The following is a 22,943-nucleotide window of genomic DNA, read 5'->3' on the forward strand; positions in this document are numbered from 1 at the left end:
TGTGTGTATAAGTAATCTTATGCGCTACACCACCCCAACAAGTCTGTAAGCAGAGGCCCTTGTTCACAGCAAGGGTCCCCTGCTTACAGGCTTCACCATTTAGTGAATCCTAATTTTGTGGGTGCACAATAAGTGTTTAGAAAACATCGTATTGTGACGCACTGCTAAGGCCATACAAGCACCAATGGGTATGATCCTGAAACCTAGAATGGCGCTCAACCACCACACACCATGACTGAACTAACAGGGAATATGCGCTAAGAATATTGGGCCAGCACTATATAAAGAATGACCTCCTCTATTAGTTGAATGAATATTACAGAAGCAAAACCCCAACACCCTCTAGAGGTAAATTAGAGAAACAAATGAGAGAATGCAACGATCATTCATTGGGAAACTCAAGATTGTCTTGTCACAGGCATCCAGCCTAAAAAATAGACTATTGCTAGAACCCCTTCACAGCAACCTGGCAGATACAATTCTGAAATACCAGGACTGGCTAAAGGTGACTTAAAGGGAGTTGTGAGGTCTGGTAATTATACCTTTCACAAAACCGCCCACTCTGAGGCGGAAAAACGCGTTAGTTGGACATCACTATATAGTTTTACAAGCTGCTTGGATATTGCTTAATTTACAATGTGCTTGTGGATTTCAAGAAAACACTCTCCCTGTCACCAAGTAAGGACAGGACGGACTCTCAATTATACAGCACTATAGGATCCAGCAGCCGGGAGTAAGTACCAGTACCAATGGCAAACCTTTAAGTTTTCCTTGCTGGATATTCGTCAACAAATACTAATAGCCTGTGGAGACTAATAAGTGACTAACATTGTGAACTGTGTGCTAGGTAAGAGGGTGTGCTGTTATCTTTAAACTGTTGGATGGAATTGGGATTTTTATTCTACTGACACCAGCAGTACTCATATAAAGACCATTACTTTATGAGAGTAAATTAATTTGAAGTAGAAAATTGTATATGACTATTTGGATTATTGATCATTTTCAATGGCAACATGTGATAATCTGTTTTAGACATTTTTTATATATATTTTTGTATTGCAGAGTTAATTTTGCATGTATAAATAATCGATAATAGACTCTCAGCGTGTCTACAGTCTTTGTTCTACTTTAGGTGGATAGTAAGAAAAATTATTTGCTTGCAATTTAATTTTTGACAATTAAGAGATCAGTAACTTGGAGAGTTCAAAGCCATTGAAAACAATAAGTTGTGGCAAAATGTAGGCAATTAACACAATCAGTATTGCTGCCAATACTACTCAAATCCATAACATCCCTGCTGCCTTCTTCCTGCACCTCAGAACAGCCATCTGGCCTCAGAGAGATGGTATTTTTAAGGTTCCCATTCTATGAGTCCCCAGCTACCCATTTACAGTCTTCCATAATGATCTATACTTTTCTTCTCTGTTTGGTTGAAATGCATTATGTCTTCTTTTATTACTATTCTCCATTTACACATCCTCATGGTCGGCGGTTCAAATCCCGACAGCGGCAGCCCAGCAAGGGTGAAAATCCCAATCGTCAAGAGGTATCGCTAACCTAATTCTACCCCCTAACCCTCCCTTGAGGGTGCGAGCAGAAATGCTGGCGCCGGCAACTATCGCGCCCCCTGACAGAGCAACAATTGAATTGCTCCGACAGGCGTCTTTAAAAAAAAAAAAGCCACCGGCAAAACATTTGAAGCGCCCCCCAATTATCCTTCTAGAATTAGCTTACTTTCCCAACTACATCGCAACAACTGAAATCTCTCCTTCAATCCCTATACAAACTTTGCTGATTTCATTTATGCAACAGTCTTACAAATACAGGCTCATTACTCAAAGTTACACATAGACCCTTGTACAGTCGTCTTATATCATCTGACAACTTTTCTAGATGGTGAGACCTGGAGGATTATCCCTTCTCCAGTCCATTAAGACATTACTTACCTCACCATCCTCTGCTACCACACAATCAGTCCCCACACCAACATCTTCCATTAAGAACACTATTCATCAGGCCTGCATAGGTGGATTTCTAAGTAGCAGATTTGCATGGACAGCAGGTACCCCATTATCTTTCCCCTGCTACTCTGTAACTTAAGGTTATTTTTTACTTTCAGGGAAAAATAAATACGTGTGTGTGTGTGTGTGTGTGTGTGTGTGTGTGTGTGTGTGTGTGTCACTACAGAGGGGTCAGCAAAAGCAGCTTTACAGGCACAAAGCACTGAAGACATTTAGCCCTATTTTATGTCCTAACTTGTGTTGTCCTCATTTATGATGTCCAACTTATGACAGCAATGTCTGGCGTGAGAGGACCAATATAGAACTGCCAGGCTTTATTTTATTAGGGACTCCTCCAGCATACAATCTCACAGGGTACAACACAGTTCTGGGGGACACCACATCTATTTCAGGATTCACTGGGATGTTACTACAAATCCTCCGGAATATGGCAGTGCTTCCTCAGCTGTGATCAGTTTCAGTTACATTAAAACTCATGAAAAAAAAATATCAGAGCTACAAAAACTCACCGTCTCTTTGTTGGGAAGCAATTCTTTCCGAATCCTGAAGAAGTTTTTTCCATACTGTCTTAATCCTTTAATAAACCGTTTCTGTATTGCAAAGTAGTAAAGCAGATAATAAGTACTACAGTAGAGATATATTATAGAGACAAGCATACATAAAATTACAAACTCAAAGAAGCATACAGGGCTGGGTCAAGCAACAAATTGGGGTGGGTAGCATAAATTAATTTATAGGTTTTTGGTATACACCTTGCACGTGTTAAAATACAATGTCATTCTCAAATACATGTCATACAGCGGAGTGTGAGGAGGGCTAAAATTTCTGCAAGGAATTAGTCTGTTTTTTACAGTTATCTGTCCTTTCTAAAAGTAGTGCAAGTGGGGCTCGGCCAGCCTGCGGGGCAAGTGGGGCTCGGCCAGCCTGCGGGGCAAGTGGGGCTCGGCCAGCCTGCGGGGCAAGTGGGGCTCGGCCAGCCTGCGGGGCAAGTGGGGCTCGGCCAGCCTGCGGGGCAAGTGGGGCTCGGCCAGCCTGCGGGGCAAGTGGGGCTCGGCCAGCCTGCGGGGCAAGTGGGGCTCGGCCAGCCTGCGGGGCAAGTGGGGCTCGGCCAGCCTGCGGGGCAAGTGGGGCTCGGCCAGCCTGCGGGGCAAGTGGGGCTCGGCCAGCCTGCGGGGCAAGTGGGGCTCGGCCAGCCTGCGGGGCAAGTGGGGCTCGGCCAGCCTGCGGGGCAAGTGGGGCTCGGCCAGCCTGCGGGGCAAGTGGGGCTCGGCCAGCCTGCGGGGCAAGTGGGGCTCGGCCAGCCTGCGGGGCAAGTGGGGCTCGGCCAGCCTGCGGGGCAAGTGGGGCTCGGCCAGCCTGCGGGGCAAGTGGGGCTCGGCCAGCCTGCGGGGCAAGTGGGGCTCGGCCAGCCTGCGGGGCAAGTGGGGCTCGGCCAGCCTGCGGGGCAAGTGGGGCTCGGCCAGCCTGCGGGGCAAGTGGGGCTCGGCCAGCCTGCGGGGCAAGTGGGGCTCGGCCAGCCTGCGGGGCAAGTGGGGCTCGGCCAGCCTGCGGGGCAAGTGGGGCTCGGCCAGCCTGCGGGGCAAGTGGGGCTCGGCCAGCCTGCGGGGCAAGTGGGGCTCGGCCAGCCTGCGGGGCAAGTGGGGCTCGGCCAGCCTGCGGGGCAAGTGGGGCTCGGCCAGCCTGCGGGGCAAGTGGGGCTCGGCCAGCCTGCGGGGCAAGTGGGGCTCGGCCAGCCTGCGGGGCAAGTGGGGCTCGGCCAGCCTGCGGGGCAAGTGGGGCTCGGCCAGCCTGCGGGGCAAGTGGGGCTCGGCCAGCCTGCGGGGCAAGTGGGGCTCGGCCAGCCTGCGGGGCAAGTGGGGCTCGGCCAGCCTGCGGGGCAAGTGGGGCTCGGCCAGCCTGCGGGGCAAGTGGGGCTCGGCCAGCCTGCGGGGCAAGTGGGGCTCGGCCAGCCTGCGGGGCAAGTGGGGCTCGGCCAGCCTGCGGGGCAAGTGGGGCTCGGCCAGCCTGCGGGGCAAGTGGGGCTCGGCCAGCCTGCGGGGCAAGTGGGGGTCGGCCAGCCTGCGGGGCAAGTGGGGGTCGGCCAGCCTGCGGGGCAAGTGGGGGTCGGCCAGCCTGCGGGGCAAGTGGGGGTCGGCCAGCCTGCGGGGCAAGTGGGGGTCGGCCAGCCTGCGGGACAAGTGGGGGTCGGCCAGCCTGCGGGACAAGTGGGGGTCGGCCAGCCTGCGGGACAAGTGGGGGTCGGCCAGCCTGCGGGACAAGTGGGGGTCGGCCAGCCTGCGGGACAAGTGGGGGTCGGCCAGCCTGCGGGACAAGTGGGGGTCGGCCAGCCTGCGGGACAAGTGGGGGTCGGCCAGCCTGCGGGACAAGTGGGGGTCGGCCAGCCTGCGGGACAAGTGGGGGTCGGCCAGCCTGCGGGACAAGTAGGGGTCGGCCAGCCTGCGGGACAAGTGGGGGTCGGCCAACCTGCGGTACAAGTGGGGGTCGGCCAGCCTGCGGGACAAGTGGGGGTCGGCCAGCTCCCGAAGTTATTCTATACACCGCGCTGTTTGGGTGGCTAAAGGATTTCTTCTCGCACCTCGCTGGGGATGCAAGGAGAAATCCGACTAAGTGCCGGGCGCGCAGCTGTTTGCCGGCTTAGCACGGAGCCAACAGCCGTGCACCCGGCACTTTAGTCAGAGAATGTCGGTTACAGCGCCTTAACACTCAGGTTAAGTTGTGAGAACTGGCATTCTCTGACTTAATCAATTCCCGACCAGGCACACAGCGCGTTATATTGAATAGCTGCGGGAGCTCCCTCCCGCGGCTATTCATCATCGCACGGAATTGAATTCGGCCCTATGATACAGCTTCATTGATCACAAGCAGAGAACTGAGATGCTGTCTGAACGGGCCAGCCTTAGAAGAGTGAGTTCATTGTGAAAAATTCATAGCCTTTTAAAGAAAATACATGTATCAGTCAGACTGAGGTACCACTGAAACATCATTATGAAGCTAAGTAACTAGCGATCAAATGCATGGGAAAAACAAAGCACAAATTTTAACAGCTTAATGCAACTTTTGGCAACACAGCCTCCGACTTAAATTGAACATTTGTGTTATCCCCTCACATATTCACCTATGTGTCGTAAGAGCTGGAAACAGGTTTGTATAGTTTATTATTTTCACTTTGTTTAAAATCTTTAATCATGGGTTCAAGAAGGATGTACAATAAAAATGGCTCACATAGAAATGACATGTACCATGGAAATTGCCCAACATTAGCTGCAAGTGTTCCGCATAGTAACCAGCAACATTATGAACGAATATAAACTTCTCTCCATCCATGAGTCCTAAGGACCCTTGTTTTATAAGCCATGAATACGTGACCAAGAAATATTCTGTCCTGAGGCTCCTGCAAAGATTTATTCTGCCAGGTGTGTCCAAGTGTCCTTATAAAAAGGACGCAGCTGCCACCCACAGCGCCTTTTATAGATAAACTATGAGGACAGCTTTATGTGCATGCTACTCCTCAGGAGGGAGGGGAGAGAGGGTTCTTTCTGCACATCGTTTTAGATACAAGTGGGATTTTCTTTTCTCAAATGACCTTCCACAAAATTCCAATAAACCCAACCTAGCTCTTCTGGTCAGGGTTTCCTTTACACTTGAATCTGGCAGTTTTTGCTACTTTTTAACAGAACTTTTGGGTGCTGCATGCTGGCGCTAGGAAAGAGTGCATTAATGAAGGTAGTCACATGTACAACACAATCCATTGCTAACATACCGCTTCATCTTCTGTCCAGCACTTCTCTATCAGCTTGGGAACTGGCTTCTTCACCAAACGCTGCAATGCCTTCCCAGCATCATAGTTGCTTTCATGAAGCTAATGGAAACACCAATACAAGATACAGTCAATTCAATAGATCCTACATGGACCACCATGCTAATCCGTTAATACATCATCTCCCGAAACATTGTCTTTCCAAATTCACGGCTGTTTGACTTGAGGCGTTCACTTCTTTCCCTTAGTAACACGTAGGAAATTACCACATATATACAGTGTGTGAAAATGGTTGTCACAACTTACACCTAAATAACCACACACATCTGTCATACCATAAGCTGCGAATGGGAAGACATTTCTGCAGATTGTATGAACATCTTGAATTTTGTTAAAGCACACTTAATTCAAATCACAAAAATTATAATTAGATATTCTGTAAAATAAGCCTATAATAAGATTATGAAAAAAAGTGTTAAACAAAATAGATATCTAATAGCTGTTAGATTAAATAATGGGGAAATATGTTCTTTATGCACAACAATGTCCAACTTACTTGTGAGCTGGATATTTCAGCAGACACATACCATCCCCAAAGGAACTACAAAGGAACGCTACAAGCCACCATGTATAGTATATGTTGGATAGCCGCAACCCCTCGAATACCAGGCAATAAAAAGAGAAACACTAATATTTGGAAAATGATCGTATTCGCATATAGAGCATTGAATTACTGCAGAAACTGAACCAGCAGTGGAACCGCTTCCCGCTACACCTGGGCCTGTTTATTTTGTACACTGAAAGTTGATAATATAGATTGCATTGAGCTGATCAGTCCAAAACAAAAAACTTTCCTTGGTAATGGTGCTCTCCTTGTTTTTAGGTTTTCCTCAAACAGAATCAAAGACAGAGAAATACATAGTAATCTGTTTTTTGTAACAGAATATTCACCATAGGTAATCCACTCCACACACTGGGAAAAAGTGTTTAGGTTTTGTGATCATCTTACAAGTTTCCTCAATCAGAGGATTAAAACAGCACGTCATCCTTTATATAAGATCCTTTATTTAATCTCCATGCTTTGTATTAGGGATTAATTGATACCCCAGGAAGAGGTAACGTGCAGTGTATGAGCACACAGAAAGGCCAAGCTGAATAAAATATCGTCGATAAAGCGATACCAGCATAGCAGACCCAGAAGTGACATCAGTATGTTTTCCGTCATATACAGTAGAACACAAGGTGCTCTCCACTGTCTCTTATTCTATTTGAGGAAAACATAAAACAAGGAAAGCGCCAATATCAAGGAAAACTTCTGTTTTGGACTGACGGACTATAGAAGATGGTGAAACTTCTATTTTTCTGGGGGACTTCACTATATTGTATGTGTGCGCAATTTTAATCACCATTTATATGCAGCATTGAAACGATCGCCAGAAACCACTGCAGTAAAATAGCACACAGCCCTGTAGAAGCATTTTGGAAATCTAGGATATATTTTTTGAGCAATTTAGTGCAGCACTCAACAGACTTCCAGTTCTCTCAAACATTCTCTTTACATCCCACCCCCACAGGTTAGGGGCCAAAAGCAGAGTAGTGAATATGCATCCTCCATCTTTGTAGCAAAAATACAATTATATATAAACATCACACACATTTACCAACATTCAGAGTATTCTAGTGCTACACAACTAATTCTGAACTCAATATTCATTTAGGCTACGTAATAATAATAAAAAAATGCATATCAACAAGGTGCATTAAGAATTATTTCTGTAAAAGCAAATCCAAGGGTAAATGTTTGTACCATCAAGGTCTAAGCTGCGTTTACACGTTCAGATAAAGTGAAATATTTAAACGATAAGGATCTTATCGTTATCGTTCAAATCGTTCACTTTAATGCCCCTGCAAATGACCAACGATTGTCGATGCGCAGACACGAATGGTTGTGATCGACCATCGTCCGGGCAAACAGGCATACATGGTCAATTTCGACCATGTTAGCCTGTTTACTATAGGGACCTGCAATCGTTAATCGTGGGTCGTTATATGTTAATGCATGTGTTGGATGTTCAATAACGATCGTTATCTGATAGTCGCTGTGTCTGACCGTGCGTATGCACCTTTACTGTAGACAGAGACTGGGAAGTGGTTTTGCAATGTTATTTTCTAAATCAGATTTGGTCAAAATATATACACAGTGCCAAACAGAACACAAACACCTGAGTTAAATGAGGGACAGCAAACTGACAGAAAGTGAGGGTACCTATCAATAGTAAGGTTGTGTATAAAAATGCTGAACAGTGCCGACTACCTATATTATGTCTCGCACAGCTGCATGAGGAGGAGGCAGTGATACTGATTGTTAGAGCACGTTTGAGAGGACCAAAACAGCAGACTTGCTAATGTTTCACAAGCAGAAGTGTCTAAGGTGATGTCTGCACAGAACTTGGAAGTAATACGGTCAAACAAGACCACAACTGAGCAGGATATCATAGTCTGGTGACTGGGCATAAACTGCTCAACACTCCAGCAGCTTATGCTTCAGTGGTGCAGAGAGCACAGACAGTGGACCACCGAGCAGTGGAGGAAGCTGGTATGGCCGAGTATGAGAGAGAGTATGTATGTACGTACGACAGACCTCATCACGTTGTGTTGGTGAGATGATAAAGGTAATTATAACGGTTTGATGTTTTAGGAGATACTGGGATGGTAACAGACTACAATAATAATAATAATAATAATAATAATAAAAAAAAAAAAAACCAATAATACACAAACATATTATGCAGTGTGGAAAAATCGCAGAAACTTATTATTCAGACAAATCAAACCAATGCACAGTGAAACTTGAGTTCTTATTCCTGTACCACAGGTATTCAAACAGGGGAAAGAATAGTCAGTTATCCTATTTTGTCTGTCTTTGGCTTGGGAACAGATGTTATTTTCCAACACCTTAAAGTACCATAACTTCATAATAAGTTAGGGGATCTCTCTTAATTCTGGCAAATGGCAATATCAGTGAATCCAGAGAACCATTTTTGTCTGAGGTCGAAAATTAAAAAAAATAGAGAAGAATGGAAAAAATAATCTGAGAAAGCTTAATAATTGATGATGATAATCAATAATAACAATAACAACATAAATGGGACAAAACTAGGGATGAGCGGGTTCGGATTTCTGAAATCCGAACCCCCCCGAGCCGAGCCGGGAACAGAGTCCGGTTCGGGTTTTCCTGCCTTACTCGGAACTGAAATCGAGGCAAAACGTCATCATCCCGCCTTCCGGATCTCATGGGTTTTGGATTCTATAAAAGGTCCCCGCGTCGGCGCCATTTCTCACTCCGGCTGTGGACATTGAAGAGGGAGGGTGGGAGCAAGGGCTGGCTGGGCTATGTTGTGCTGCTGTTGTCCATAGGGGCTGTGACCACTCAGCCCATAGGGGCTAAGCTGGGCTGTGTTGTGCTGCTGTCATAGGGGCTGGCTGGGCTGTGTTGTGCAGTCAGTTGTCCATAGGGGCTGTGTCCATTCCAAAGTCTATAGGGGCTGGCAGGACTGTTGTGCAGTGTCCCATAAAGGCTGTAGTCCTAAAGGGGTGCTGTAGTGTTGTCCGTTAAAGGGTGGTGTAAACCCCAAAGTGCACTCCAAACAAAATAAAAAATTATTTTCTGTGTTTGTGAATTGTGTGCACTGTGGTTGCACATGCATCGCCAAGCGTGCGCCTGCGTCCCATAAGTCTGTTAAAGGGTGGTGTAACCCCCAAAGTGCACTCCAAAAAAATGTAAAAATTATTCTTTTCTGTGTTGTGAATTGTGTGCGCTGTAGCCGCACGTCCATCAACAAAGGAGCAGCACCAAGCGTGCGCCTGTGTCATAAATCAAGGGCCGGCTAGCTTGACCGTTAAAGGGTGCTGTAACCCCGAAAGTGCACTCCAAATTTTTTTTCAAATTCTTCTTTTCTGTGTGCCTTAGCCGCACGTATATATCAATCAATATAACAAATGGAGGACCAAACTTTGTCCCCTAAAAATACAATAGGGAAAGATCAAGAACCACTTCCTCCTGGTGCTGAAGCTGCTGCCACTAGTCATGACAGACGATAAAATGCCATCAACGTCGTCTGCCAAGGTTGATGCCCAATGTCATAGTAGAGGACATATAAAATACCAAATGACAAAGTTCAGGAAAATTACCTTAAAAAAAACATTTAAATTAGGGATGTGCAGGCTCGGATAGGTTCGAGTTTGCACGTGGAGTTCGGATTTTTCCCTCCAAAAAAACGGAACTCAGAACGAGGCAAAACGTCATCTTACATGGACGAACATCATCATTCCTGGACAAAAGACCAGGAATGATGATGTTCGTCCATGTAAGATGACGTTTTGCCTCGTTCTGAGTTCCGTTTTTTTGGAGGGAAAAATCCGAACTCCACGTGCAAACTCGAACCTATCCGAGCCTGCACATCCCTAATTTAAATCATCTGAGAAACGTAAACTTGCCAATATGCTATTAACGACACGGAGTGGCAAGGAACGGATAAGGTCTATCCCTATGTTCATGACTAGTGGTTCAGCTTCACATGACGATGGAAACCCTCCTCCTGCTACAAAAATCAAACGAGTTAAGCTGGCAAAAGCACAGCGAAGAACTGTGCATTCTATGCGTTCTAAGAAGATATCACAAATCCCCAAGGAGAGTCCAAGTGTGGTGGCGGTTGCGATGCCTGACCTTCCCAGCACTGAACGGGAAGAAGTGGCTCTTTCCACCATTTGCACGCCCTCAGCAAGTGCTGAAAGGAGCACCCACAGTCCACTTGCTGATATGCAAATTGAAGATGTCACTGTTGAAGTACAACAGGATGAGGATACTGGTGTAGCTGGCACTAAGGAGGAAGTTGGTGAGGAGGATTCTAATGGTGATGTGGTTTGTTTTAATCAGGCTCCGGGGGAGACAGTTGTCCGTGGGATGAAAAAGCCCATCACGGTCATGCCTGGGCAGAAGACCAAACATTCCACCTCTTTGGTCTGGCAATATTTCTATCCAAATCCGGACAACAAATGTCTTGCCATATGTACCTTATGTAAAGGTGGAATAAGTAGGGGTAGGGACGTTAACCACCTAGGAACATCCTCCCTTATACGTCACCTGCAGCGCGTTCATAAAAAGTTACTGTGAAGTTCAGAAACTTTGGCTAAGACCGTAAGAAGTCCAGGGACACCTAAATCCCGTTGTCCTGTTGTATCCAAGCGCCTGCAAACCACACAGTCAACTCCCTTCTCGTCAATTTCCTCCTAAGGATCGGAAGTAGTCCTGCAGGCCATGTCACTGGCATGACTGACTCTCCTATCCGGGATTCCTCCGGAGGATCCTGCATTGCTACGCCTCCTGCTGCCACTGCTGCTAGGAGTCGTTCATCATCCCAGAGAGGAAGTAGGAACACCACTACTTTTACTAAACAATTGACCCTCCAACAGTCCTTAGCGAGGAGGATGAAGTACGACAGCAGTCATCCTGAAGCAAAACGTATAACTGAGGCCTTGACTGCTATGTTGGTGTTAGACGTGCGTCCGGTATATCCGCCATTAGTGCAGTGGGATTTAAACAATTGATGGAGGTAGTGTGTCCCCGGTTCCAAATCCCGTCTAGATTCCACTTCACTAGGTAGGCGATACAGAGACTGTACAGAAACGTCAGAAAGAGTGTCCTCAGTGTCCTGTAAAATGCGGTTGTACCCAATGTCCACTTAACCAAGGACATATGGAACAGGGCAGACTAAGGACTATATGACTGTGACAGCCCACTGTGTAGATGTATCACCTTACGCAGCAACAACAGCAGCATCTCAGAAACACCAGCTCGTTCCAAGGCAGGCTACGCTGTGTATCACCGGTTTCAGTAAGAGGCACACCGCCGACAACCTCTTAGAGAAACTGAGGGAAATCATCGCCCAGTGGCTTACCCCACTTAGACTCCCCTGGGTATTTGTGATATCTGACAACACCACCAATATTGTGCGGGCATTACATCTGGGCAAATTCCAGCACGTCCCATGTTTTGCTCACACAATAAATTTGGTGGTGCAGAATTTTCTGAAAAGCGACAGGGGCATGCACAGTGGCGGGCTGGGCCGGGGGGCAGGGTGCCATGTGCCCCCCGGGCCGCAGCGTCATGCGGGCCGCGGGCAGTCTGTGTCACTGTGACACAGACTGCACCATGTGTGTAGCGCTGACCGGACGGAGTTCGGTCAGCGCTACACAGCACAAACACATAGCCCCCGGCGCCGGCAGCTGTGTGTTTGCTGTAATCAGCAGCACCTGAGAGTCTGTCAGAATGTCCAGGTGGGGATTTCTATGGGGGCACTACCAGGGGGGTGGATTACTACTGGGGGCACTACAAGGGGGGGGGGGGGACTACTACTACTGGGGGCACTACAAGGGGGGGGCTACTACTGGGGGCACTACAAGGGGAGGGGACTACTACTAGGGGCACTACAGAGGGGGAGGGGACTACCACTGGGGGCACTGCGAGGGACCACTGCTGGGGGCTCTATATAAAGGGCAATACTGGGGGTACTGCATAGGGGGGAGACTACAACTGGGGCCACTATTTAAGGGACATTGCATAAGGGTTACCACTATTGGGGGCACTATATAAGGGGCTTACTACTGGGGGCACAAGGGCACTGAACAGCGGGGACCACTACTGGGGGCACTATATAAGGGGCATACTACTGGGGGCACAAGGGGCACTGCATAGGGGGGGATCACTACTGGGGGCACTACTGGAGGCCTGCATAAGGGTGTTATCTCCTGTGGCACACGGGGGCACTGCATATGGGCACTACGACAGGGGGCTGCCCCTAATCTTAATTTTTACCTTACATTAATCCCATATGGACCCGCCTCCTCCCTGAAACACTTGAGGGGGGGCGGCGCCGTAGCACGCACGTTCTTCGGGCACCCTGGCTACACGCTACTCCTCTGCCAGGGCCGCCTGCATGCATTTGCCCCCCAGGCTAAAATTTGCCAGCCAGCCCCTGGGCGTGCAGGAGACTCTTTGGGTGGCCCGAAAAATTTCTGGCCACTTTCACCATTCAGCGACTGCGTGCCGAATACTGGATCGCCAGCAAACACTCTTGAACCTGCGCCATCACTTGAAGCAAGAGGTTGTGACGAGGTGGAACTCAACCCTCTATATGCTTCAGAGGATGGAGGAGCAGCAAAAGGCCATTCAAGCCTATACATCCACCTATGACATAGGCAAAGGAGGGGATATGCACCTGACTCAAGCGCAGTGGAGAATTATTTCCGTGTTGTGCAAGGTTCTCCAGCCCTTCCAACTTGCCACACATGAAGTCAGTTCAGACACTGCCAGCTTGAGTCAGGTCATTCCCCTCATCAGGCTTTTGCAGAAGCAGCTGGAGAAAGTGAAGGAGGAGCTAAGACGGAGCGATTCTGCTCGGCATGTGGGACTTGTGGATGAAGCCCTTCATTCGCTTTGCCAGGATTCCAGGGTGGTCAATCTGTTGAAATCAGACCACTACATTTTGGCCACCGTGCTCGATCCTAGGTTTAAAGCCTATGTGGTGTCTCTCTTTCCGGCCGACACAAGCCTGCAGAGGTGCAAAGACCTGCTGGTGAATATACTGTCAGCTGAAGTGGAAGGTGACACGTCAACAGCTCCTTCTTTATTTTCTCCCGCAACTGGGGCTGCCAGGAAACAAGTTAGGTATCCTAAGCAATGCACTGGCGGTGATGCAGGGCAGGCAGGACCAAGTTTGGACATATGGTCCGGACTGAAGGACATGGCAACAATTTCTGACATGTCTACTGTCACTGCATATGATACTGTCACCACTGACAGAATGGTGGAGGATTACATCGGTGACAGCATCCAAGTAGGCATGTCAGACAGTCCGTACCGGTACTGGAAGGAAAAAGAGGCAATTTGAAGGTCCCTGTACAAACTGGCTCTATTTTACCTGAGTTGCCCCCCCTCCAGTGTGTACCCGAAAGAGTGTTTAGTGCATCCGGGAACCTTGTCAGCGAAAGGCGTAGGAGGTTGCTTCCACAAAATGTGGAGAAGATGATATTCATAAAAATTATCAACTCTTCAAAGGAGACCAGCCTCCAGAACGTACAGAGGGACCTGTGGTGGTGGATTCCAGCGGGGATGAATTAATACTCTGTGAGGATGAGGATTGACACAACACTGAAGAGGGTGAGGAATCGGTGGAGGAGGACATCTTGAGTCCGTAGAGCCAGTATGTGCAGGGACAGATTAATTGCCAGCTTGTTTTGTGGGGGCCCAAACGAACCAATCATTTCAACCAAAGTGGTGTGGCAGACCCTGGCGCTGAAATGATTGGTTTGGTAAAGTGTGCATGTCCTGTTTCTACAACATAAGGGTGGGTGGGAGGGCCCAACGACAATTTAATCTTGCACCTCTTTTTTTTCTTTGCATTATGTACTTGTTTGGGGCCTAGTTTTTCAAACTGCAATCCTGTCTGCCACTGCAGTGTCACTCCTAGATGGGCCACGTGTTTGTGCCGCCCACTCGTGTCGCTTAGCATAGTCATCCAGCTACCTCGGTGCAACCTTTTGGACATAAAAACACTATTGTGAGGAGTGAGGTGTTCAGAATAGACTGGAAATGAGTAAAAATTAAGATTGAGGTTAATAATAGCATAGGAGCAGAAAAACCCACAAATTCTGTGATTTTAGCTGTTTTTATGCTTTTTAAAAAAAAAATACAGATCCAAAACACAAAACCCAGAACCCAAAACACTGAAAGGTGGTTTTGGCAAAACCAATCCAGATCCAAAACACGAAGAAAGATCCAGATCCAAAACACGAAAAGTGGCCGGTGCACACCCCTAGTCAAAACCAGATTTAAGAACGCACTACTGCAAGGTGACATTGAAACCCACTTCACTAATGCTGGGCATACACTATACAATTATCTGTCAGATATCTGTCTGGTTGGAATGAAAATCTGGAAATGTATGGGAGCAAATGACAGTCGACCATTTGCTCACAAACACTGGAAAACAGACAAAAATGGTCGTTCAGACAAATTGGTTAAACACTGGAAAACGGACAAAAATCAGTTGGTCAAATTGGTTCAATTCATGTGTTTTAACCAATTTATCTGAACGACCATTTTTGTCTGTTTTCCAGTGTTTGTTAGCAATTGGACGACTGTCATTTGCTCCCATATATTACCAGATTTTCATTCCAATCAGCCAGATTGGACAGATATCTGACAGATAATTGTATAGTGTATGCCCAGCATAACTCGTTAGGCTTTTGAGAGGATAATTGTATCAGAAAACCTCTAGAACCATTTGCAATGCCGCTCAAGAACAGGTTAGTTGCTGGGAACAGATGAATTAGCATATGTATCAGTTATGTAATAATACTAAAATATTGAAGCAACCCAAACTCTCCATGTCATAGTGGAGTGCAAAATTATAAGATATGTATTCAATGCTGCATTCTACACCCAATGCAAAGCTCCCTCATATGTGCATTATAATGACAACTATAGGAGCTGGAGTGAGTAGCAGCAAAACAAAAATCAAATAAAAACACTATACAGGCAAGCCATACATTCAGTAATGAAACCGATATAATATATATCCCACTGCGGTCAGCGTGGTAATTCGCTTTCCTTTAGTGGCACAGCTGGTATGTCCCTTTGTTTTATAATGAACGTCATTCCTATTCTCACACATCTTAACACTGTGCTGCATTCTAATTTATATCTGCAATTACAGTGCATGTCTGTAGATACAATTCTCGTTTCCAAGCTGAATTGGGGTAAGGAAAAGTAACTGGAGTAACTAGGGTTCCTGTAATGAGTCATTACACTGCCAGACCCACACAATATAAATGGGTTTTGAAGCAGCTTAGCTTTACAGATAGTAGAATGCAACGTTCATATTTCCAGATCCAGTGAATCCATAGGAATAAATTATATTAAGACTCAGAAAATGACATTCCATAAAAGCAGAATAAACAGATTTGCAATATTGTGTGTACAGTTTATTGCGCTATATCAGATAAGAAAAGGAACATGATAGATTGGGTATTAAAACATTATATGTCAAGTCTATTTTAAGGAAGGTAGCACTGCTCAACAATATAATAATTGTCTTTAACTCGGAATTTACTTCTAGAATTCAATTTGGTGTGTTTAAGGCAATGCATTCCAACACTATTTCATGCAGCAGTCGTGTGTTTGTATGTGTATATACATGCGCATACAAGTACACTATAATATATATATATATATATATATATATATAAATATTATATATAAACACACACACACACACACACATATACATACACTGGTAATAAACAAACAACTGGTAATATATACACAGACATTATATGGGAGGAATTTTATGGTTTGCACCAGCAGCTGTCAGTGATGGGCACACCAACAGAGCAATTAAATTGCTGCTATGTTTGGGCGCAGTAGCCGGCGGCATTTCGGCGAGCAGAAATGTGTGTTAAGTTCATGGTTTGGGATTAGCAGTTTTACGTAGCTAACCCGGTCTAATTGGACACCACAAGTGTGATAATTAATGGGTGTCCAAGAACAATTGAATTGCTACACTGGGCGTCCATCTCCCCATTGACCAAAAACATATTCTGCTTTTTTTTTTTTACATTGAAATATTCTGCTTTTTTAAAAAAAATAAAACCTGCACTAAAATGTAAAGCTTTTTTTTTCTTTTTCTTTGCTACTGTGCACAAAATCTATAGAATGTTTAGGTATGTATAGCTCAACAAAGCACATCATTTCTAAAAATAAACCTATCAAATCAAGTGAGTTTATTTGAGCTAGGAGTGAAGAGACATGGAACTGTTAACCACCCCATATGCTTCTGTAGAGCAGCGGTGACCAACCTCCGTTGTTCTGATGCGGCTTCCCTGCCAGGTCCCCTGACTGACAGTGCCTGCCTCCTCTGATAGGTGCGCAGCTGTTCAGGGGAGGCTCGTCCATTGTTCAGCAGTCTGCTCTGGAGGCATGTATGGGCGATGTGGTGATGTCACGCCGCAAACAGGAGGCGGAGGTCAACTTGTGACTGAACCTGCAGCCATGAGGAGGATGTGGTCGGAGACGCTGGAGCCTACCTACGTGACACAAACAGTCTCAACAGGATAAGAGCTGTGGGTTTTTTTTTATTTGTGACATGTGGAGGGCTGGAGTGGCCTGTGGAGTGGGAGGGAGTGTGGGAGAAGGTGACTGGAATGGCCCGTGGAGGTGGGCTGGAATGACACATGAGGGGCTGCTGGAGTGACACATGAGGGGCTGAAGTGACATGAGGGGCTGAAGTGACATGAGAGGCTGCTATAGCCGAGAGCGAGTATCCAGTTGTTGCACCAAGAACACTGTTGCTCCGTTACACCTCATTGTGATCATGGACACTGCTCTCATTACCTTGTTGGAGACGCCGGGCGGCAGCCGAGGAAAGTTGGGGTCTCCTGACAGAAAGCCGCATGGCTTGTCTGGTGCATGCGGATGGTCTGGACTTTGCAGCTCACTCACTCATACAGCACAACTAGTGAGGAGCTGGATTACCTCTTACAATATACCGATCCAGGATTGTGAGTATATGAAATCCACACAGGATATTCTACAAAAGGATTTTAGAATGGTTTCATTAGAACTTTAATAGGGAAGCGGAACAACCTCACCGCAATATTGTTTGTTAAATGACAGATCATTGTGGCTACATAAATATCACTTATATGAACTAACAGACACCAATTTGATACATTAGTGTCCTGTGTCTAGTACCTTGCGGAATCAGGATATATGTTATTTTATAGGTCCTTTTTGAGACCTTTTATTGTTCAGAAATGTAATATGTATATGTGAATGTCTTAGGATATGTATTTTATCATGATGATTGTGATTAAAACAGGATATTAACCCTTATACTGCTGTGTGTCTGTTAAGCGCCACCTTATACCATTTTTTCTGTTCTATTTTATGTGGCTTTTTCAGTGTACTATTTGTCTATGTGGATTTTTCAGTGTATTTTATGTGGATCTGGCCTTTTCATTGTTTTTTAGATTGTTCTGGCTTTTTCTTTCCCTTTAATAGCTACCTCCACAGTGATTGTGTGTATGCGTTCTTACATGCTCCTGCAAACATCATACCAGGGGTGTGGCCTCGCCCCTTTTTACACGTGTGCATGATCTCGGCTCTTTGACATACCTAAGGATATTTTGGGGCTCTTTGCCTTTGACTGGTTGGCCACCGATGCTTTAGAGTATTTGTTATTGTCTGGTGTCTGCACGTGAGTGGTAAGGTGTAAGTGGTAATCATTCTTTACACTTTAGAGGAAAATGTGGGGGAAGTGACCCTAGTCCTCATCACTGAACGGTTTAAATAGTAAATTAAATTACTTTTAAGCATGAATGCAAGTTATTTTTCTTGGTCATCCTCCTACAAACCATTGTGTCATTTCAAAATCTCTCAAGGGCAAACAATTTGGCTGCCAATGCAAACAATCTGCTCAGGCTCTCAGCATGTCTTGTAAAAGATTGTAAGCTTGCAAGCAGGGTCTTCCTACCTATATATCTGTCTGTTATTACCCAGTTTAATTCTATTAATGTTTCCAATTGTAAAGTGCAACAGAATATGCTGCGCTATACAAGAAACTGTTAATAATTAAATAAATGTCTTGTAATGGCAGAGAGAGAGAAGTAGGATGTAATAGTACAGACATCGATCCTAAGGACATCCCAAAGCCTCTCTGCTCAATACATAATGTGCCATGTGACTTTGGTCATCTATATATAATAGCAGAAAGACTACTTTTATGAGTGACATATTTCTATGATGCCGTTGTCAGAGCAATTTGGTAAATTTACCAAATTAAATATGTCTTAGTACGTATTTGCAGAAAAATATTGTCGTAATATGTTGCTTCATTTCGGAGTTGTGTGTCAAAATGTCTGCTCGCCATTTACAATGAATTACCATTGTGCTCTGGAAAATGTGACAGTTGGTGAACTCTCCCTGTGAACTTGTCAGGTGACCTATAACATGTGACCTGCTGGGTAGTCTGGAAACTGACAGGAACTTGCAACCACATATATCTGCACATCTTGCGGGGACCAAAATCACCAACTGCTATTTTATTTCCTTATTCACTTCATCTCGCATTGTTTACACCAGTGATTCCCAACCTCGGTCCTCAAGGCACACTAACAGTCCTGGTTTTAGTGATATCCATACTTATGCACGGATAGTTAAATCAAAATAACTGAGGTACTAATTAAGTCATCTGTGCTCAACTATGGCTATCCATAAAACTTGGACTGTTAGCATGCCTTGATGACCGTGGTTGGGAACCCCTGGTTTACACCAAACATGCCTAGAGGTCGGCCTCGAGGACATCGACGTGTTGGAACCCTTACAAGTCGCTCAGAGCGCGCAGTTCAAAGTTCTTAAACAACTTATAACAAGATCAACTGTTATGCTGTTTGCAATGGACATTAAATATTTGCCACAATACCACTCTTTGGCTCCTATGGACATGCAATGTGTGAACTGTGGTGCCATACACTTCTTGGTAGAGATTAACGGCCATCTTTCAGACCGCTGTCACAATGGAAAGGTTTTGTTGCTTAATGTGGTTGTTCCGCCATATTTAGCAGAACTCTATGACAAAATTATGCACTGATTATCTCGATAATATCCTCAGTAACGAATATCCATCTCATCCTCCATAAGTAAGGTGGTTAGCGCCAAGATTCTCTAGTAAATAATTAAAAGCTGATTGAAGGGGGAAAAAAAAGAAGGAAAATAGTAAACAATTCTTCTTATAGCCTGCCACAGTGGGTTTTTTTTTTTTTAAAGAGGCAAATAAAAAAAAAATTAGCTTTCATCATTCCAGAAAAAGATTTTTCAGTGGTCTAAGTAGAACAGCTAGGACAGCTGGTAACTGCAGCTTATTGTCCAGTAGACTTGCCTACTGCTTAACGTTTCCCAAGATGAAATTTCATTGGTGGATAAGAATATAATTTTGCTAAGGAGAAAGAATACAATGATTGTGAAAATGAAATCACAATCACATTACTCTGGCAAAGGGATCCAAACTGTCCTGCACAAACTATCCAGGGACACTCTATGGTACCAGGTCAGAGTGGCTGCAAGGCTAAAGAATAGCTATAAGTTATAAGCTATAAGTGAGAAATCATATTAAAGTAGGGAGCATAGTGGCTTTGCAGTGTACACATCATGAAGCCCCCACAATCTCTCCAATACAGTCACACGAACAGTGAGGAGAACACATTATTAGTGCCAGGCACTACAACCTCCATACTAAACTATTTTGCAAAGGGGACATTGACATCCCTGATCGATTAATAAAATAGAAGGACCAATACTAAAAAGAATTTTTTACATGGGCAATTAAATTTGTAAAGCTACTGAAAATGGCAGCAGATAGGGTGTGTTAGCGGGAGGACCAAAGCATAACAAGAAAGAAAATTGTAATATATATATATTATACTGTATATACAAGTAAATTGATCTTTGTAGGGACAGGTTTAAAATGCTGAGGGAACCTTAACAGTGAGCGACAGGGATCCCTTGGGATGATTTGCTGCTGTCTGGGCTTATTTTTAGAAGAGTTCATTTTACAAATTGTCTGCCCACATTCCTAACTAGACATGCAAAGGGATAAAGAACACCAGAAATAGCAAGACATAAGGACACTCTCTTAAAGCCCTACAATCCTGTGTGGCACTGCGTCTTATCGCTTCTTGTATTACCCACTATTCCCTCCTCCCCACCACACACCTTTATATTGCTGTATCTGTGCAAAAGAGATTAAGTCAGTGCCCTCCTGCTGCAGATCGCAGGTGCTGCTGTTATTACAGAAATGAAGCCCAGGATTGTCAAATCTGATCTACAGCAGGGCTAAAAACCTATTGAATTTCCATAATAATATATGACACAGCTCTGCGACATCTCCACTGTCTGCATTATCACTCCAAGGAATCACAGGCCAATTCAACAACGAGACAAAGACCCAGTTATACACCTCAGCACGGTTTGGCTCCAATGGGCGGACCTTAAAAAATGAACAATAATATACCTCCAAACAAAGACATAAGACAACTGTATAGTAAGAAACCATGCAGCTATGTGACTTGATAACCGCTATACAGGGCACCATAAATCATTCCTCTCCAAACCACCTCCTGTCAAAACCAGGGAGTTATAGAAGAGCACTTTACTTATCCAGCTCACAGCATACTTTACAAAAAAAATAAGGAGGAGAAGGTAACAAATGTATTACACTGGGGAAAAACAAGCTGGATGTGTACAGTGCAGGGAAATGTGGAGAAGTAAAAGTAAATACCTGCAAACCCAATGTAACCGAAAAGAAAAACAATGAGTCAGTCATTTTGATGATACAAAGTATTGGTGCATACACATGATCAGATTTCCCTGGTCGATTTGAATGATAACGATATATCATTCAAATCGACCAGTTTCTGACCCCTTCAAACAACAGTCGATGCGCGGGCACGGATAGTCGATATCGACTATCGCCCGTGCATGCAGGCCAACCTAGTCGATATCGACCAAGTTAGCCTGGTTACTATAGGGACCCTCGATCGTTGATCAAGGGTCGTTATAGTAGTTGAGTGGTTGATGCATGTGCCGGATGTTCGATAACGATCATCCAGCACATGTAGGTCGATCAGACAACGATATCTGATCGTTGTCTGATCTGACCGTGTGTATACACCATAAGGCATACATTGCCTAAAAGTAACAAATCTGTGTGTCACAGGATGCTTCCCAATGCTCTCTTGACATTAGTTAAAGCAAAATATAACATAGCCAACAAGTGTCTGCCATCATCTTCACGGACACCTTAGTTTAAGCTTAAGGGGGCATCCACCATCAGAGACCTTCACTTGCTGACCAGAATACTTTCCTCCTGGAACTAAAAAATATATTTTTCCCCAGTTCCCTCCTGTGTTTTATAGCAATCTATTTATGTAAAATACACAGAGTAATGTGGCCCATACATCAGCCATCACAAAACAATGATTCACAGACTGTGTTTTTTTTTTTCCCTCGAATGTAAAGATGCCCCAATCCACCAATCTGTGCCCATACATTACAGATATTTTCCAGTGATTTGCAGACCATTTTAGCAAGTCACAGATCTGCCAATCTTGATAGGCCATCATTTTAATAGTAACGGCTGGCAAATCGGCTGATCATTACCATACACTAGCAATCCACAGCTTTGATTGGCCGAGGAAATCCAACATATTGGACAACCTGATTTAGCGATTCCTATGACTTTTTGGTCTGAGGCTGGTATGATATTGGCCACGTGAATTTTTCTTGTGAAAAAATAACTGGCTTTTAATGCGATTTTTTGTCCGATGGTCATTATGGGGCTATCAAATTAGAGCTGTGCTTTTCGCGAGAAAAATTACCTGTTTACATCCAAAAACACAGAGGGTCCATGAAACCTGTGTGTTTTCACGATGGCGGCAACGAAAACGCAGCAGATATAGAGGATTCTATTTTGCCTGCCTAAGGCAGGTGAAACACAATTACCAATAAGTGCCGTCTTTCTGGGCTAATTGGATAGCCCCCAATGGATCAATTAGGCACGGCAAATTACTGCGCCCATTAGGATACCAGCCTAGGTCGGCGATTGGTGTTCCCCATACATTGACGATCATTCCCTGTATCATCTGCAAAATGGTGAATTGCTCTAATCCGTTGCAGATATATGGAGGCCTTTAGATTGGGAGGGCAGTGTTTTAACTCAAATCTACTTTGCATGTAAAAATAAAGTTGTCCAGCATTTGTGGGCTACATGCAGATGTAGCCAGTATTTACCCTGCATGCAAGAATAATACATGTATTAGCAACCTTTACATAACAGCATGTCCAAAGAGGTTAATTGACAGTTCCCAAATAACTCAGGTATCTGATATACTATTTGCACTCAGCACAGTGTCAGGATGTCCATTTCTGATCCCTCCACAGGGCATATATTTGTCATGGTCAACGCAAGCATATGGGTTCTGGATGACTCCGTCCCCTGCCATAAATGCAAAGCCCCAAATGCAATATTTTTCCACAATTTTTGGCAATG

The 22,943-nt window shown here is 45.1% G+C and overlaps 1 protein-coding gene across 9 annotated transcripts in view; it reads right to left on the bottom strand.

Annotated features, from left to right (window-relative positions):
* The window catches only part of RERE (arginine-glutamic acid dipeptide repeats), a 355,792-nt gene that overhangs the window by 38,779 nt on the left and 294,070 nt on the right, over positions 1-22,943 (bottom strand). For all 9 annotated transcript variants that reach the window (XM_088468176.1, XM_088468175.1, XM_088468170.1 and 6 more), the window contains 2 exons: positions 5,782-5,880; positions 2,531-2,611 (listed from right to left, as the gene is read on the bottom strand). In XM_088468176.1, coding sequence (XP_088324302.1) covers positions 2,531-2,611; positions 5,782-5,880 — 180 coding nt within the window. The remainder of the gene's footprint in view (positions 1-2,530; positions 2,612-5,781; positions 5,881-22,943) is intronic.

This window comes from Taudactylus pleione, unplaced genomic scaffold (genome assembly GCF_031769625.1).
Source record: "Taudactylus pleione unplaced genomic scaffold, aTauple2 ptg000082l, whole genome shotgun sequence".
NCBI classification, from domain to species: domain Eukaryota; kingdom Metazoa; phylum Chordata; class Amphibia; order Anura; family Myobatrachidae; genus Taudactylus; species Taudactylus pleione.